At 56.1% G+C, this 16,885-nt stretch overlaps 5 protein-coding genes across 5 annotated transcripts; 2 read left to right on the top strand and 3 right to left on the bottom strand.

The window, feature by feature from the left end:
• Positions 1-1,079: 1,079 nt before the first annotated feature.
• On the bottom strand, positions 1,080-3,438 carry PUNSTDRAFT_126874 (uncharacterized protein; the record flags this gene model as incomplete). The annotated part of the gene is made up of 3 exons (XM_007385162.1): positions 2,889-3,438; positions 2,561-2,837; positions 1,080-2,510 (listed from the first exon to the last, which is right to left on the bottom strand). The coding sequence occupies exons 1-3, from the start codon at positions 3,419-3,421 to the stop codon at positions 1,080-1,082; spliced, it is 2,241 nt and encodes a 746-aa protein (XP_007385224.1). The 5' UTR covers positions 3,422-3,438.
• Positions 3,439-5,688: 2,250 nt separating this feature from the next.
• PUNSTDRAFT_53381 (uncharacterized protein) lies at positions 5,689-6,664 on the top strand. The gene is made up of 2 exons (XM_007385161.1): positions 5,689-5,859; positions 5,912-6,664. The coding sequence occupies exons 1-2, from the start codon at positions 5,737-5,739 to the stop codon at positions 6,482-6,484; spliced, it is 696 nt and encodes a 231-aa protein (XP_007385223.1). The 5' UTR covers positions 5,689-5,736; the 3' UTR covers positions 6,485-6,664.
• Positions 6,665-6,677: 13 nt separating this feature from the next.
• On the bottom strand, positions 6,678-11,877 carry PUNSTDRAFT_144542 (uncharacterized protein; the record flags this gene model as incomplete). The annotated part of the gene is made up of 19 exons (XM_007385160.1): positions 6,678-6,975; positions 7,032-7,729; positions 7,788-7,922; positions 7,980-8,039; positions 8,094-8,288; positions 8,349-8,533; positions 8,589-8,690; positions 8,742-8,818; positions 8,876-8,885; positions 8,947-9,063; positions 9,118-9,303; positions 10,221-10,296; positions 10,351-10,393; positions 10,447-10,549; positions 10,604-10,839; positions 10,895-10,959; positions 11,012-11,071; positions 11,131-11,243; positions 11,312-11,877. 19 exons carry the CDS (start codon positions 11,875-11,877, stop codon positions 6,961-6,963), a joined length of 3,042 nt encoding a protein of 1,013 aa, XP_007385222.1. The 3' UTR covers positions 6,678-6,960.
• Positions 11,878-12,614: 737 nt separating this feature from the next.
• PUNSTDRAFT_53380 (MFS general substrate transporter) lies at positions 12,615-14,571 on the bottom strand. Its single transcript, XM_007385159.1, has 8 exons — positions 14,419-14,571; positions 14,282-14,357; positions 14,162-14,232; positions 13,903-14,111; positions 13,176-13,847; positions 13,038-13,120; positions 12,870-12,986; positions 12,615-12,812 (listed from the first exon to the last, which is right to left on the bottom strand). The coding sequence occupies exons 1-8, from the start codon at positions 14,555-14,557 to the stop codon at positions 12,731-12,733; spliced, it is 1,449 nt and encodes a 482-aa protein (XP_007385221.1). The 5' UTR covers positions 14,558-14,571; the 3' UTR covers positions 12,615-12,730.
• Positions 14,572-15,119: 548 nt separating this feature from the next.
• Positions 15,120-16,753, top strand: PUNSTDRAFT_70317 (C2-domain-containing protein; the record flags this gene model as incomplete). Its single annotated transcript, XM_007385158.1, has 6 exons — positions 15,120-15,288; positions 15,338-15,413; positions 15,473-15,698; positions 15,745-15,891; positions 15,950-16,363; positions 16,427-16,753. The coding sequence occupies 6 exons, from the start codon at positions 15,120-15,122 to the stop codon at positions 16,751-16,753; spliced, it is 1,359 nt and encodes a 452-aa protein (XP_007385220.1).
• Positions 16,754-16,885: the final 132 nt, after the last annotated feature.

Genomic DNA, 16,885 nt, shown 5'->3' with positions numbered 1-16,885 from the left:
ACTTAAGCTTAAGTGTCCAGGATCTATCGGCATGATAGTAATGCCCACCGCGCGTTAAATCGCGAAAATATTCAGGGATGTACCCATCACAATTACAAAGAGGCGTTGTCAGACGGTGAGTAGCGATTCAGTTGGTAGCTGTCGAGAAAAACGGACGGTGAATTATCAGCATCATTTCTTTCGATTTAAAAAACCGATTGTTCGATGAATACTGCAATATATGAAGCTTCTAAAATCTTGAAAAAATGGCCAGTGGGAGGGGATTGGCGAACATGATTTTTTGACATACCAACCGTGGGAAATTGATCGCTGGATAACCCTCCAGGCCCTTCTCACCGTTTTAGGAGGATATGATGAATTACGGAACGACTACCAATATAAAGTGAGGTGCGAGAATACTTCTGGATTCAGTACTTCTGGGGCTATGCACTGACACCCCAAACATCCAAAACTGAGACGCCCGGAGGTCAGCCTGACCTCCTGGCTGGGACAGGGGTAGGGTGAGGTGTCAGCGGTCAAGTATCTATCCCCAACTCCAACACTTATATCTGAGTTTAGTCTCCAAGCCCCTTGTACATGGACCACCTTCTATGTCAGTAGATCCAAGCCCCCTTGTAGTTACAAGACAGTCCTTCAAATGGTCTGTCATATGTCATGATTTGACAGTTTTGTAGGATTTTTTGGCTTTTTTGTGACAATTTGGACAGAATATAGTCATATTATGAACCGTGTATGTATATATGTAGAGAATTGCCAGAAGGGGTTTTTCCTGATGCTATATATCTCGTTGGAATTGAGGCTCAATTCCGTGACCTACCTCAAGCTGTGAGGAAATCTCGAGGAAATTGAAATCCCCTACCCGGAAGGCTTCACTGATCAGCCGCGCATCCACCTAAGTACCGGGAAACGTTTCACCACGGAAACCGCCGCTGGGCGGATATATACAGCGACGCCCTGGCAGCATGTCTGATATCGTGCGAGCAATGGGAGCTGGTGTAATGCGGATGCCCTGTGGTTGGTCGGTGTTGGTAGCAAGTGCCGGCTGGTGCGGGTGTCATTGAAGTGACAAGCATCATCTTTCAATATCGAACAACATTGGATTCTCGTGTACCCGAATCGTACAAGATAAGTGCTCGCCGCGGCTTACAGGTCGAGGTGCAAGACATCCACGCGCTCAATTTGGTCTGTCCTGTGGTTAACCTGATGACGTGAGGGTGAGACGGAAACGCGAGACGGCATGACATTCGACTGCTCGCCTTGAGACCAAGCACGCGGCCCTCATCCGCCAGAACGCTCTGGTATTCGTACAGGCCCTCGCTCTCGACGGATACGTACGGCAGGTGGCTCATGACGGCTCGCTGGAAGACATTTCCGGCTCGCAGCACCGCGGGTTCTGTCACTGCACGAGCGCGGCCATCAGTGCGTTGACCACTCCTGGCAACATCGTGATATTCGTCCTCTGGAAGAACGAGACGTGCGCCGTGCAAAAAAGGCTCTTCGGCGATGTTCTGCTCCCCGCCGTCCTCCATGTCCGCAAGCACCCTTTCCTCGTCCAACCTATCTGACCCGAATGCCTCCAGATCCATCATTTCGTACTCAAACCGTCCGCGGGCCAATGCGTATTCGGTCGACGGTTCGGCCTCTCTTCCTCCAACCGCCTCGGCATCCTCGTCCTCCATCGCCTTCCGCACCGTCCGTTCCCTCTCCTCCCTCTCCTTCTTTTCCCAGATCAGCCGCTTCACCGCCAAGGGGTTAAAGTCGTATACGTGTATGCACGCGCTCTCATCCGGCTCGCGCTCCTCGCGTATGTTCACGTATCGCTGCCCGCACGTCGTCGTGATCCATATGCCGGGGCTATCTTCCCCCTCGAACCAGCGGGTGCGTGTCGGGCCCCAGGTGTTCCACGGGACCGTCGGATATTGAGGCGTGCTACTCGCGACGGCGGTGTCTTCCAAAGATTCACTGCCTCCACTGAATGCCGGCGGCGGAGAGGGGGCGACCTCGCAATGCGACTTGACGAGCTCGCACAACGCGCGCCGATGGACGACGAAGGCGAACGCCATCATGGGCGCGAAGAGCACGCCGAAGGGGCCGCGTACCTCGGTCGTCTGGTCCTGGATGAAGAGGTTGAAGATGATGACCGCATCCTGGGCGGCCGAAGGGTGCAGTTCGGCGGGGGAGGCGGACGAACGGGGCGGGGATGTGAATAGAGGGGCATCGACCGACGCGGGATAGGAGGTAGAGGTTGGCGCTCCGGGGTTCGGCTCCCCTCTACAGCTCGACCGAACGAGCTTGATACCTGGCAGCAGGATCGGCAGCCCCAGGGACAGAATCGGCTTGATTTCCTGTACGACTTCGATGTGAACGCCGCCGGAGGTCGACTGTGGGGCCGGTGCGGCGCAGGGGATGCGGATAATGTCGAGGTGATTAGTTCGATGGTTGGGCATGACAATCAAGTCGTGCGTTAGCGGGGTGAAGCTCGAGTAAACCTCACGGTCAACGCTCGCTTTCTGCATAGATTCGTGAGCGGCAATCGAGTACTGTTGAGGACGGCGCGTACCATGAGAAGATCTCCTGTCATCCAGTCGTACACGAACATGTCGTCCTGTTCGCGATCTGGAGGGTATAAGACGAGCAGGATGAGGGCGCGCCCAACGATTTCAATCCCGATGCTATGGTATCCTGCACCAGCGCGGCCCAGATACAGAACAGGCTGTCGCGCGAGCGGGTGAGGTTTGCCGGTGGAGAGGCACAGGAGGTGTAAACGGAGGTTCCAAAAGCGGAGGGTACCGGGGTTAGAACGCAAAGCTTCGGAAGAGATAGGCGTCTCCAAGACGCTGTGACGCTTGTTAGCACCAGCTCATGAAAGCGCGAGGGGGCGAACGAACTGGGTGACGATAGCGATCAGGTCGTGTTCGTGGACGTTGAGACCGATGTCTACGACATCCTCGCCGATGTCGATCCTCTCCCACTCGACATCTTCGCTCGGCGTCGGCTTGGTCGGCAATCTCACAAAGCGCACAGCCTTCGTGCGCCTCTCGAAGTTTCCGAGATCGGCGCCTCGGGTGGCTCTCGCGGATTCGCCCAGAAGATAGACGCCTGCGGTGAGATCATATATGCCGCTGGGGCGGTGCCTGACAGGGATTTCTGTAACGCCTGTGAAGGTGAGGTTGGACCAGTTTTCCTCGCGTTTGCGCAATGCTTCGAGTCGCGAAGCGACAGGATGGAGGGTCAGGGACTCGTCGATGGGCGCGACGCCGGCAATGGAAGATTGGAGGGCGTATTGAATGCGCGGCGAAGTGGCTACAAGGGCGTGCAGAGTTTTGCAAGTGCAGATGGCTGCGAAGAGTGAGCGGTAGGGGAGCTCGGCGAGGATTTCGATGAGGATTTCCGGTGGGAGAGACAGCAATCCGGTCAGCATGGTTGTCTGGCGTAGGCGAATGTTGAGGACGGGCACTTGCTCAAGGCGACTGTGCCGCGCGCTGCACCTGGCAGAGTGGTCGTCGTCGTGGTCGTCGGTGAAGACGATGATTCTGGCGGTGCTAGAGATGCGCCGGACTTGGATCACCCTCTGTTCTGTAGTGGGCTCGCGCACGTGGCACTTTCGTCACAGGTCGACTCTCAGAATGGAACGCGATCCTCGTGTATCGTGTACGCCGCACCTTGTCGGTCGCGCACCCCGCGCGTGCGCTGGCTGAGCCGGTGCCCATCGTGGCTGGTCGCTTGCCAGCATGAGCCAGGGCCACGATCTTCGTGCGGATAGGTAAGCACTCATCCTGGTCGTGCACCCGTTCCTACATCTTACGTACAATCCCTCTAGTCCGCACACCACCGCCATTCCGTCTTCCAGGCAGCGCCTTGGTAGGCAGATCATCGATGAACACCACCGGACACATTCCACCCCCTCGTCGCCGTCGGATGCCCCGCCTCGCAAGAAGCATCGCTCCCATCTCCGCCATCACGAGGACGTCTCGACCAGCTTGCTTTCCGAGCTCATCGCACACGAGGAGATCGCGCAGGCCCGCAAGGCCAATTCCGCTCTCTTATACGTCTCCGAGCGTCTAGATCTCGAATCCCAGCGCGCCAACGATGCCGAGCGACGCTTGACTGCCGCTCTCGCCCGCATTCGCACCTCTGAAGAGGCCAAGGTTTCCATTCTCAGCCAGCTGTCTGCCTCCCAGGAGGAGCTTAGGCTCTACAAACGTGCTCTCGACGATGCACAAGCGGAGATCAAGCGTGCACAAGAGATCGTGGACGGGCTTGAACGAGCGCTGAACGACGCGGAAGAAAGAGCGGCGAGGGCGAGAGACATGGCGAGAAAGTGGAGGGAGATCGGACTGGTAGAGAGAGCCCGTGAAGAGGGTCGTCGGGAGGGCCTCAGGGAGGGTATCGCTCGCGGTAGGCAAGTAGGCTGGTACGAAGGCAGGGCAGATGTGCTCGTCGAAGAAGACGACGAAGATGATGTGGGCACGGTACAGGACGAGCGCCAGCCGTCTGTTGTATCTCAGAGTGATCCTGACGGAGAACGCACGTCGCCGTCGTTCATCGTCGTTCGTTCGCCACCAAGAGGAGCGCAGTTAGTCATTCGTCATTCAACTGTCTGCTGGCCGACGATCGTCTGACGTTACTCGCAGCAATGGCTCCAGCATCCGCGACCATACGGATGCCGCAACGCATACCGCCGCCTTGACCGTACCGACTATGACAACGCCTCTGCAGATGCCTTCCCCTATGCACGCGTTCGTCCGCGGCCCTGACCCATTTCCTATCATGGAAATGGCTCGACACGCCACACCGTCCTCCTCCGGACGTCGCACTCGCACTCCCCATGTGCGTAACGGTAGCCGAGAGGGAATAAACATGCCCGCTCCTCGTCGCGATATTCGGCCGAGGCATGACAGCATCGCTTCGTCCGAACGCAGTGATCACGTCCGAACGCAGCCGTACGCAGGTCGAACGCATCGGAGCGCCCCGCCCAGGGAGGACTTCTCTACTGCTCTTCCTCAACCAACCGTTGCAGACGTCCAGCCAGTTGCAAGCACGTTTCGTTCACCAGAACTCGAGCCTCTTATTGACCCGATTCCCCGTCCTGCAACTGCATCCGCGGATCCCTTTGCCCGTCATGTAACCACGCCTTCGGACCCCATGCCTCTTCCTGCAACCACATCCGGTGCGGATACGCGCACTGATGTATTGCCTCCATCACGTTCCATCGTATCTCCCGTCATCATCCCACCTCATCCCACTCATGTCGTTCCCGGGCAAGGTCTCATGCCAGGTACCGCTGCGCCATTGCCTACGCCAGGTCCTTCTGTTCTCGCCACATCTATGCAGGAAAGGATCCCATCGGATCAACTCTCGATTTCTCAGCTCGATCTTGTTGGTCCTCCGCCTCCTCGTAACCGTCGTACTCGGACAGCCAGTGCCGCCGTTCCCCGATCTCTCCCTGATCAAGTCATGTCTGGGAGGGAGAGAAGTCAAAGCGCCTCGCAAGTGATCGTGCAACCAACTCATCCGCTGCAGGTTCCCGAGGCATCAGCGATTCCTTCACCCAGCGATCCACCTCACGGTCCACGACGCCCTCGTCATGTCGTCATGCCAGCACCCCTCGCCGGTCCAACGCAAGAGTTCTCTAACCACCCATCACAATCCCACCAAGCTCAGCAACTTCTACCGGAGGCACAACCTGAACGTCCTCGGTACCCCGCGCGTTCGCGTACAGCAGAGCCGTACGTGATGGTATCCACGCCGACACCTCCACCGGCACGTACGAGGACGCCATTGGACTGGCTCCTCCGTCGGCGAAAGACGCAGGTCTCAAATGACCCTACGCCGCCTCAGATATTCATCGAGCCTCCGGTAAGCCATCCCCGTAATTCGGTCTCTGCTCCGTCACTCACGTAATCCTCAGTCCCAAACTGTCTCCACCATATCATCAGCAAGGACTGAAGCCCATCTTCTGACTCCAGAGCATGCCGAACGACCGCTACCCGCCATCCCAAGTATCGACGAAGCACTGCAGGCCATCCTAGGCGACACTGAACGTCCGCCAGCTCCAGTCAACGCTGATGCAGCGATACCCGACCTTCCTCGTCCTGACCCTACCCCTGACCAGTTCCGCGACCCCACCAATTCCACGGTGTCACCCCTCACGACCGCCAATCTTACTTCACAAGTTGATCCGGCGATCCCTCGCGTCACGGAGCTCCCGCTCGGCTTCGTCCCCGTCCGCAACGAAACCGACTACTTCAGTCTGAAGCACGAACCACTCGGCTCAACACTCGAACGCATACGTGCAGATGCTCGCTCTCCTTCTGACCGGTCGCTCAGGGAGGACGGTCCAGAACGTTACGCAGCTGCTCCTGTCCCACCGGGAGTCGTATATCCCGACCTGCGTGGAGGACAGCGGCTATCGCCTGTCGGGGAGGAATACCTCTCCCCTAATCGCCTCAACCGACCCATCTCGCTCTTCAGTGAAGAGTGATTCCGCCGTTTTCACATTGACAATGCCAGATATCTTATCGGTTAATCCCACGCAACGGGAATCTTGTTTGCACCGTCCATCCATTGTTGTACTCTTTGCTCGTCGTCTCATCATGCTTTGCATCGCACACCATGAACAGTATCCATTATGCACTGTACTTTTACACAATAACAATGTTCGTCCCATAATATGCAACGGCAACGCACATGTCATTCTACCTTAATCACCATGATTCACCGAGCGCCATATGAAAACGCGAATGACATTGCCGTCGCAACAACCCTAATTAGCAATAAAAACCACAGCGCATCAACTCGACACACTACAGGAGCAAAGAACGAAATGGGTCGGATCGTCCGCAGCGCGGATTCAAAGAACATGAGAAGACAACAGTTCGTTCGGACACAGCAATCGGAAGGGAATGAGAACTGTATAAAGGGACGCAGTCCCGACTGCGGGGGCAAATATTTGAAGGCTTATTCGTTGGCAACCTTGTGTCGACACGGTCAGCGGAAGAAACCGCGAAGTGGCGTACGTATAGACTTACCCTGAGTACACGCTTGCCCCCGCCGAAGCCGTAGTCATCTGCATCCTGCAAGCTGAGACGGCTGGGATCTCCGTCGGCGTAACCGGGCGTGGGTGGATCCAATCCCCTTGGAGAGTTAGCGTCGTCATCGCTGCTCCGAGGACTTGGCGACGAGTTCTGCGTGTGCTCGCGTGGAAGGGGCGTCGGCGTCGCGTAGCCCCCGTACGGGTTACCCGAATCAGGCATCAGTTGCGAGTTGCGTTTCGTCGGGGCGGCAAGGGCTGTATCCAGCACCAGGGAGTTGGGCCTGCTTCGAGGTTTGCCACTTCCGGCGGCCGGGTGTTGCGAGTCGCTAGCATAGTGAGACGCGTAGCTTTCCTGCGGTTGCGGCGGCGGCGAGGCATCACTTGGCTGCGGCTGCAGGGGGTTTGAAGATCGACGAGAACGAGCATTCTGAGGTGGAGGAACCGACTCCGAGTAGGAGGGGAGCATGGTGGTCGTCGATTTCTGGCGCAGGAGCCCAGGATTGGATGGGGTACGATTGACGTTTCGGTAAACACCGTCTTCGTCGGAAGCGCCAGAAGTGGACGTCGACAACGGATTAGACTTGCTCGACTTGGATCGTAGGAGTTGTTGGGATGGGTTCCGCGCGAGCGACGTAGCAGCTGCCGAAGACGAGTCGGCAAGACCGGCAGCCATCAATAATTCATGAGATGCGTCTGGCAAGGCATAGGCGATTAGTCACCGCTCTCTACGCCCTGCATTTCCTGGACTGACCGGTGAACGGCGATGGCATCGTAGGGCCAGCAAAGGCATGGTGTGGCTGAACACTTTGACGACCCTGCTCGCGCATGCTCTTTTGCCTAGCGACTGCAGCAGCTCCCGCACCAATACCCGCAGCCCCTCCGGGTCCTGGAGCTGTTGGTAAATACTATGCACCTGCACAAATCAAGCGAACGAGATGCGCACCCGGCGGCACTGCTGACAGATCCATGCTTGCGGCTGCGTAGGGATCAAACGCTGGAGCGCCTTGCGACAGTAAATAAGTTGACGAGCCGAGCAGAAGGACATGGAGCCACCCACCAGTATTGTAGACGCCCGGTGCGTGATTCAAATCCTGCATGCCATAACTCTCGTACCCGCCCATGACCGGAACGGGCGGAACATAATGATCGGCCATCATAGGTGGTTGTGCCATGGTACCGTGGGTGGTGTCCGTTGTATGACTGAATGCATCATGCTTATCTCCGCTAGTGCCATACGACGACGTTCCGTAGCCTGGCGGTCGAATGCATACATCGTTAGATGAACGTTGAGCTTCGCGATACGCCTCCTCACCTGAGCCAAACTGATTGTAGGGTTCGTCCCCGCCGTACATTCTGCCTCCAGCGCCTACTCCACCGTGAGGATAGGCATCGTCGTCGTCCATGTATCGATAGTCGATGTTGGCCTTGGTGGCCTCCGCCTCCTGATAGGCTCGACGGGCAGCCTCGTCAACTTCTTCATCAAACCTCCTCGCGCGTCTATCCAGGATATATTGAGTAATAGCGTATGAGCTTGGACAGCTAGGGAGCGTACCGTCTCCGGATGGCCATTGTGACAATATACGCGAAGATCACGAGTGCTATGACCCCTACGGCGGAAAACGTTCCCGCGACGGCGCCGGTGTTGTGGAAGAACCTGAGAGTGACGATCTAAGCAACAAGATTGCGAACGCCGGAAGGGACAAACGTGGTGCTCTTTCTCGCTACTGCACTGGTCGCGGAGCTCGAGGGCGTGGTCTGTGTGACCACAGTGATCGTGACCGCCTGTGCGATTTCAGCATTGACATCTTACATTAACGCAATGATACGCAGGTTGCTCACCACGCCATTGCTGGTCGAGGTATGAATCTGGGTGACCGGATTGGCCGAGGGAGAGCTGGTGATGGTATCACTAGTGGACGAGCTGGTGGTGCTGGTGGTGCTCGACGATGTTGTGGACGTTGATGTCGTCGACGTGGTACTGGATGTGGAGGTCGTTGACGAAGTAGACGTGGACGTGTCGGAGGTCGCTGGGGACAAAATGGATCACCAGAGGGCCCTTTAGTAACACGAACGATGCTCACAGGTGGAGGTTGACGTCGAGCTGGTGGTATCCGTGGTAGAAATCGAAGTAGATGAAGTGTCCGTTGTAGACGTGGTCTCGCTCGTCGTGGTAGAAGACGACGGCACGTCTGTCGATGTCGACGTGGAACTGGACGACACCTGGGAGGGTGTCGTGAATGGAGGGGGAGGGGGAATCAGAGTGATGCCTGAAGAGTCTCATCAGCTAATGCCCGCACGTCGGACCACTTCGACGTGGTGAGTGGTACGCTGAACAACGAAACAGCGACACGACAGAGCAAACACCTCTAGAGTTGAAGGATGGGAGAGAACGGTCCGGAAAATGGTGAGACGGTAAGCCATGGAAGGGCGCTCACTGAAGGGATTCGTCGCCATTTTGTATAATTCAGAGCACCGGCTTGGGCGAGAAGCAGCTTAAGCTAGAAAATACGATATATACAAGGAGCGTGGTAGAGCAGCGTCGAGCTAGTCCCGTGCAAGCGCCGGTGAGCAGAATATGAGCAGCGTCTTGGTGGCCGTCTTGGATGATCGGGCTGGCAACTGGAGGGCCGAGCGACGGGGGTAAGAGCCAAGGCGGTATGCGGGGTACAATCCGACGGGAACAGTGCACAGCACGTGGCTATCCAGGTTCCATCAGGCCGGCAGATGCACCGGAAGGCCCTCGGGATAGTACTGAAATCGCATGATACCTACTACATGTGCACCCTAATGCATGAGGACGAATGTGTTTACTAGTTCATCTAACTTATTGCGATGATTTCGTCTGAGTGCACGCTAGGCATATACCACAGCTGCAGCATTTGGGGCTCTAAGGCCGTACATATGTGTGGCACATGTACATCGCGGTGTATCATTGGAACGTGATCATGATGAAAATCGCGGTTTTCGTCGTCTTGGATCATAATTCTTCGCACAGCTGCATGGACGAGTATACATTAGGCGAATACAGTAAGTCGTATGGCAAGTGTACAGTATATGCAACAAAGTGGTCCGCGAGAGAGGGCCAATGTCAGAGCGAGTCGTGATTTTCGTCATGTGAGACATCGATACATGCATAACAGCGCGGCGGGTTCCTGCAGTTCAACGCTGGCCGATGCTGTCATACGTCGGCGGAATCTCGTTGGGTGGAGATTGCTCTACTTCCTCCGGAATGCGTCCACCGTCGGAATGGACATAAACCCCTGAGAATGAAGCATAAGTTGGTTAAGATATATCGGTAGGAATCATATGCATACCACTAGGACCGCCTGCGGATTGGCCAGAAGTGTCGTTTGCGACCTACGCCCAATTCGATCAATACCCACACGGCGACCGCAGTTGTCTAAACGTACCCGTAGCCGTTGTGCTTCACGCTCTTTGGCGCTCATGGGATGACTGCCGCTCTGGCTCGTGCTAGAACCTCCATAGTAGCCGGCGGCCGCGGCAGGTGCATAGCTTTGGCCAACCTCTGTCAGCGCTGCGTGCGACAAGAGAAGGTAATCCACATACCCCTGGCTGGGTCCGGATCCAGAATGCGAGGCAGAGGTCATCGAATGTGAATGAGCCAGTGAGGTCCGTTGGTCGCCATACTGGGTCATTTCCGCACCGGCCCCGGCGCCCATGCCCGCGAAACCGGCGCTTGTTGCGCTCGGAGACGTGTTCGTGTTGCCACCAACGCCGAGGGTGTACGGTTCGACTTGAGCAGCCTCGCCGAGGTCGAGGTTAGCGCCGCCCGAGTGCCGAACCTGCGAACGAGAGTTGAGATGGAAACCGTAAATGAAGGCATAAGCCAGGGCGTACCACACGGTCAGGGTCGAAATTGCCGTCAAAGTTATCTTTGGAGCGTCTGCGGCGCAGCCACCAGACTGCGTGTGTCGTCATCAGCGCAAGGAACATGGTGGACGGAGCGCTACTTACGAAGCAGCAGGGCAAGCAGGATCGCAGCTACTCCACCGACAACGCCGCCCACGATGGCTCCTGCGAAGGATATTGAGTCTATGCGCCAGCATGTAGTCCGAAGCAAGCAACCAACTAACCGGTGTCGGAGGATCCTCCGGAGTTGTTGCTGCTGCTTGCCGTTTGCGTAGATAAAACAATTTGGGTGGATTGCTCAGTCACGGTAGTCGCTCGACCCTGGGCATTCGTAGTGCTATTCGATATCGGGACAGGAGTTGTCAGCAAGAGTGTTGAGATAAGACCGCATGCTTGCGAGCTTACACGAAGACGGTAGTGGAGACGCTTGTCTGGGACGAGACGACCAGGCTTGAGCTGGAAGTGCTGGGAGCCGAGGTTACGCCCGAGGTACTAGATGTTGGGCCTGAACCGGTGAATGTCGCTGTGCCGGTATCAGTACCGGTGGTGGAAGTTGTGGCCGTATCCGTTGGGGTAGTTAATGTATCGGTGTTGGTGTTGGTGGCAGTATTTGTATCGGTGTTCGTTGGACCTGTCGCCGTCCCACTGGGCCCCGTAGAGACAGAAGTAGAAGAGGTCGTCTCCGTTGTCGTGCTCGACGTGGGGTCGGAGGCAGAGGAGGTGGGGTCGCTAGCCTGCGACGAGTCTATGGTGGAAGAGGGAGGAGGGTCGTCAGATATTGAGCTTAAGGTCGTAGGATCGGGCATTGAGGAAGGTGAGGATGAAGCGGACGAATGAAGAGCAGAGGAAGAATTGGAGGAGGACGAGGACATGGACATGGAAGACGATAAGGAAGCGGTCGAGAACGAGGAAACGGAGGACGTAGAGGTCACGGCTGTCGAGTTTGAGCCCTCCGTGGGGGACAAAGACATGTCATGGACAAGAATGCGCTTCCGGTCGTGAGGGTGGTCGGGTAGGGACCCAAGGACACGCGAAGGGAGGATACATTATTTTGCGGACTTGCAGCTCAGGGCGTGGCGTCTAATTGACGTCGAGCAGTGACGCACACGCGCCTGTTCTCCGAGATGACCACGAACGTAAGCCGGACGCTCACCTTGTCGTTTGTACTCCATTTCCCCCGCGGAGAATTGGGGAGCGAGCGGGCGGGCTGGTTGTGGACGAGTCGAAGTCGGAACGAGCTGAGAACGCTCTCATCTGCAACCAGGGGACTCTCCAACAATGCCAGAGGCCACCCCCTCACGAGACCCCTTTTAGCCACGTGCGGACGTCTTCCCCCGTGGTCTCCTTGACCACTTTCATCATTCTTTTGCAGGCTGGATGCGTGTCTTCCCCCTCGTAATACTGAGATTAATTGCCATGCTCAGTGCACTAGCCCGGACTGTCGAAAGTCGACGATGACTCTGAATCTGAATCAGTGAATGGCACTGAATCCTGCTGCAAAGTCGTCATGTGATGCACAAACCGAGGTCCGCCTGGACCGGTTTGTCTTCGTAAATCCGGTCGGGGCCGGTGCCCGTAAACATCCAGGGGGATGAAACCCTTTTGTCCATCTCCTGTAACGTCCTCGCATCCCTGTGAAAGCTCCAAGATCTAGTTCTATGAAGATATTATCCAAGGACCGCCACGACGGCGCGTCGCGCAGCCGATTTGGATCTCAAATTGCATTACCATGCCCAACGTATGTACATCGTAAAACAACCCGTCCTCGTAGCCTCGTTGATGATCATCAGCTCCTGGTTGGAGCATTTTACGCGAGCGCTCGTTCTAGTTCGTCTGCGCGGTGGAGTAGCCGACGTCGACCCATGCTCGCATTTTATCACCGTATCGTATCGTGCACCACAACAACCTATTGAGTTGCGTTAGCATTGTCCCGACCGATATATGTAAGTAATCTGCTGCTTACCCGAAACCCACCCAAGCCAGGAGAGCAGCGATTGTATCCGTCCACGCAACGCCTATGGTCTCGATGCTTGGCAGGATCAGTGTAGTAGCACCCGAGAGGATCAGAGACCGAACAGCACTGGGGAGCATCGATTAAACACTCCCTCATCATGGGGCCTGAGATGCTCACCTGTTAGCGGCCATGATCTCTGCGCTGCGAGAGTGAACCACATCGACCATGTACGACGCGCACGGGGTCAAAACCAGGTCAACCTATCCACCATCCTGCGTAAGAAACATATGAAAGGTCGAGTGAAGCGCTACCCACGCCTATGCCGTTGGCGAAGAGCATAACCAGGTTCAAGACAATACCAGGAATCCCATCCACATATGCCATGATCAGTCCCGACGAAAGGATCGACCCCGGCACGAGCACCATAGCACCGAAGACGGCAGCACGCAGGCGATCCTCAGGAACCCATTCTCCGCCGCGTCGCTTTCGCCACCGCTTTATGATCTGGTCCGAAATGTGACCAGAGAGAGGCGCGCCGATGATGTTGCCAATTCCATCCGGAATGAAGCACGCGCCAATGAGCGCCTCGTTCGTGATGTTGTATCGTCGGCCTATCGTATATGCCATCGGAATAAGGAGGACAAAGTCGGTCAGGAGCGTCGTCGTGCCGACGATCGTGATAGCCAGGAGATTCGGGCTGCGTAGAAGGTTGAGGCTAGAGAAAGGGTTGAGCCAGTACCACTTCCAGCGACGTTCCTTCGCAACCTCTCCCGGAGCCAGCCCAGAGACTGCATGAATGCCTTCCGCCTCCAGTGCCTTTTCTATTCCTCGGGTGCCAGGATGGCTGGTTTCGGGCAGGAACAGCGATACCAGAACAGCAGTAAGCAGCGCAGAGAAGAAGAGCGTGTATTGCATGTGACGCCACGACGCATAGTGCGCAAAAGTACCGCCAGTAAGTGGAGCGATAGCAGGTCCAAGCAGACAAGCCTAGCTCCAGTTTGATTAGGACTGATAAGGAAACTTGGAGCAATTCTGCACGTACCCCAAAGTACAGACCCATGGCACTTCCGCGTTCCTCCAACTTGTATATGTCTCCAATAACGGCGCCGCCGACCGACATACCCGGCGATGCTCCTAGCGCCTGGATGACGCGCCAAACCATCAGTTCCGGAACTGATCTGGCTAACCCGACCCCTAGGGAGCCGGCGGCCATGAGAGGCAAAGAAGCGAGGAATATGGGTCGTCGTCCGTCTGCCGACGCAGTCAATGCATGAGCGACATAGGTGAAGGTCAGGACCTACAAAACGTCGAGTAGGTCGCCCACAGGAGACAGCCAAACGCATACGTGAAGATGGAGAGGCTGATTGCAAGACTTGGAGCTGACTTTCAGCACATGTCGGTCGGCAGGAGACAGCACTAACCTGACTACTGGACCGGTCGAGTCAAGGTCCTTCACTATTTGCGGTATCGACGTCACGAAAGAACCTGAAACAAACACTGAAATACCATGTTGCTATGTCAGCTTCGTCCTTAAAAAGGTTCACTATGTACGGCGTACTCGGCACCAGGCCCGTCCAACATATCAGCGCGACGATGGCGCGTTTTTGAGTTGCCGAAAAGCGATTGTATACGGCCTCATGAGGATCAAGACCTTGCACTTCCGGGTTGGCGAGAAGAGGGGAGTTCTCGCTGGACATGATTTGAGCAGTCGAGGGGAGACATGGCGTGACCGTCTTGCGAGTTCATATACAGCCGTAAATCGGATTCGAAGACTCATGAGTCAAGGAACGATCGTGTGAAGTGGCGATAAGATAAGTACCTCGAGATCGACCGACGCTTATCAATCCGACCGAATATCCTGACCAGTTTTCCACCTCCATCCGATCGCGCGATCTTGAAGGGTCTCGCCATCTTGCGAGCCCAGCCCCGCCTCGCAGCAAAGCCGATTCTGAGTGAAGTATTGACAGTTCTTTCCATCCGGAGCTGTTGGAGGCTGTGGTTCCTACAATTTCAACCTCCATGCAAGTTTCACGAACAGCGTAAACGGGCGTTGACGAGGACGCTAAGTAGGCTTGAGCGCACATCCGGATTTGTCGCGGCGGGCTCCGGGCCTCCGGCGCCTCAGGACCGCCGCGCTATTTTTACTGCATTGACTTCATCGCCCAGTCGGAGGCGGTGTTTCTTCAGCTTGGTTATACTGCTACTCCATCGTAAGCGGCGCCTGACGCACCTCTCTCTTTGACATCGACCTGACGGACTATGCCAGGACATAAGAATATCTTCCGCATGTCGGGTTTCGTCGAACAACTACACAACGCTGCACGCGATGCGAAATCTGGTGTGCACGAGAAGGCAAAGGCGTTTGCGGAGGACGTCAAGCTCGAGCCGAAGTACGTCGATCTAAGTATTCAGTTCATCGGAGCATCCGGTACGCCATGAGACAACCTTTTGGAGATATATCCTCACTCGAGTCCCAGGCTTGCCCAAAATGGACGTCGTGGGCACCGCAGATCCCTACTTCGTAGCCAAGTTGGACGATAAGATATCATTCGTGTGCGAACAGGTTCTCAGTTGTTCATTCGGCTGCAGAACGGCTTATTGATAATTATTAGTTCAACCGTCAAAGAGAACACGCTTTCTCCCGTTTGGAACGAACTGTGGAACGTCAAAAACGTGCCCACGAACGCAACTTTGCATGTTCAGGTTCTCGATAAGGACAAGGGAAGCCCCGTTGACGACTACATCGGGAAATTTGAGACCACAGTCAGTCCGGGCGCGAAGGAAGTCGAAATTCACGGCGCGCTTCTACATCGTAATCGTGGGACTATGTGGTTGAAGGTCAGTAAGAACGAACCACTCGGCTACCATGATTCTGAACCCACAGAAGATCGAGTCTACACCGTCGGCAGCAAACGCTGCGGAACATCCCTACACCTTTGACGGCCCCATACGTTTCTCGCGGCATTGCTCGCCCACGGTTGGGCGACTTACCAATGTCAACGATGCCCGCCTCTATTCCACATGGAAGATAGTGAGCTCAACTTCGCCTGACCCCCGTCTGGTTTTATCTGACGAACGTTCCGTACTAGTACCTGAAAGGCGTGCCCCTCTTCTTCGGTGACAAGGCGCAGCACTGGAATACCAAGTACAAGGCCGCTCAAACGATATTCGGATCGGGACCTGCCTCGATGGCTGTTCGCTCTGGAATACAAGCTGGCCATCGCCTTCTCTACGCTCGTTCTACCACTAACGGCTTCGGAGTGATATCCACTCCGGCGGACGTTCTCTCCCTTCTGCACGGAGGTCTTCCAGGTCTTTCACCTACATTGCAAAACCCCGCTGCCGAGGCTATGGAAGCTCGATTTGCGCATCGCATCAAACCTGCCGTGTATACCTACGTCATCGCCGTCGACGACGACTCCTTCCGCTTTTCCGAGACAGGCGCCGCGTTCTTCGTCGACTTCGCGTCGAAGCACGCTCTGCACGCGAATTGCGCCCCGGCGGTTCGTTACTCGGGCGAGTTTCATCCCCGGCCCGCGGGCGGTTGGGACGCGTTCGCAGACGAGACGCCCGACCATGCGACGCGCTGGGAGCTAGTCATCGACAATAACTCCGGGACCTACGCCCCCGATAAGACCCTCCTGCCGCAGCTCAAGGCCTTGCTCGAGTACAACTTCCCTGGTTTCGACATCTACGCGTTGGACCGAGACGACCCGGCGCTTGCGGAAAGTCGGGAGGCTTGTAGGAAGTATGCTCTTGAGAAAAGGGGCGTCGCACAGGAAGAGCTGCAGCCGCATGCGAAGGAGGGCGAGGTTTTGCTCTCGCATCAAGCTGCTCAACTGGCTCAGGCGGGCGAGACTGAACTCGCCGCCAGCGTGAACGAAGGGGCCTAGAAGGGGCTATCCCTGCCATCTGACTCAATGTATCGTTCCAGGATATCAGGTAACTTATGCTAAATGTTGTCTGTATGTATACCAGCGGCGTTTGTATACCCACGAGAGCAACATGACTCGCTATGAAGATAT

The sequence above is a fragment of the Punctularia strigosozonata genome, assembly GCF_000264995.1.
Source record: "Punctularia strigosozonata HHB-11173 SS5 unplaced genomic scaffold PUNSTscaffold_8, whole genome shotgun sequence".
Classification (NCBI taxonomy): Eukaryota; Fungi; Basidiomycota; class Agaricomycetes; order Corticiales; family Punctulariaceae; genus Punctularia; species Punctularia strigosozonata.
Note: the sequence above shows the minus strand (reverse complement) of the source record. Positions and strands in the feature narration are given on the sequence as shown.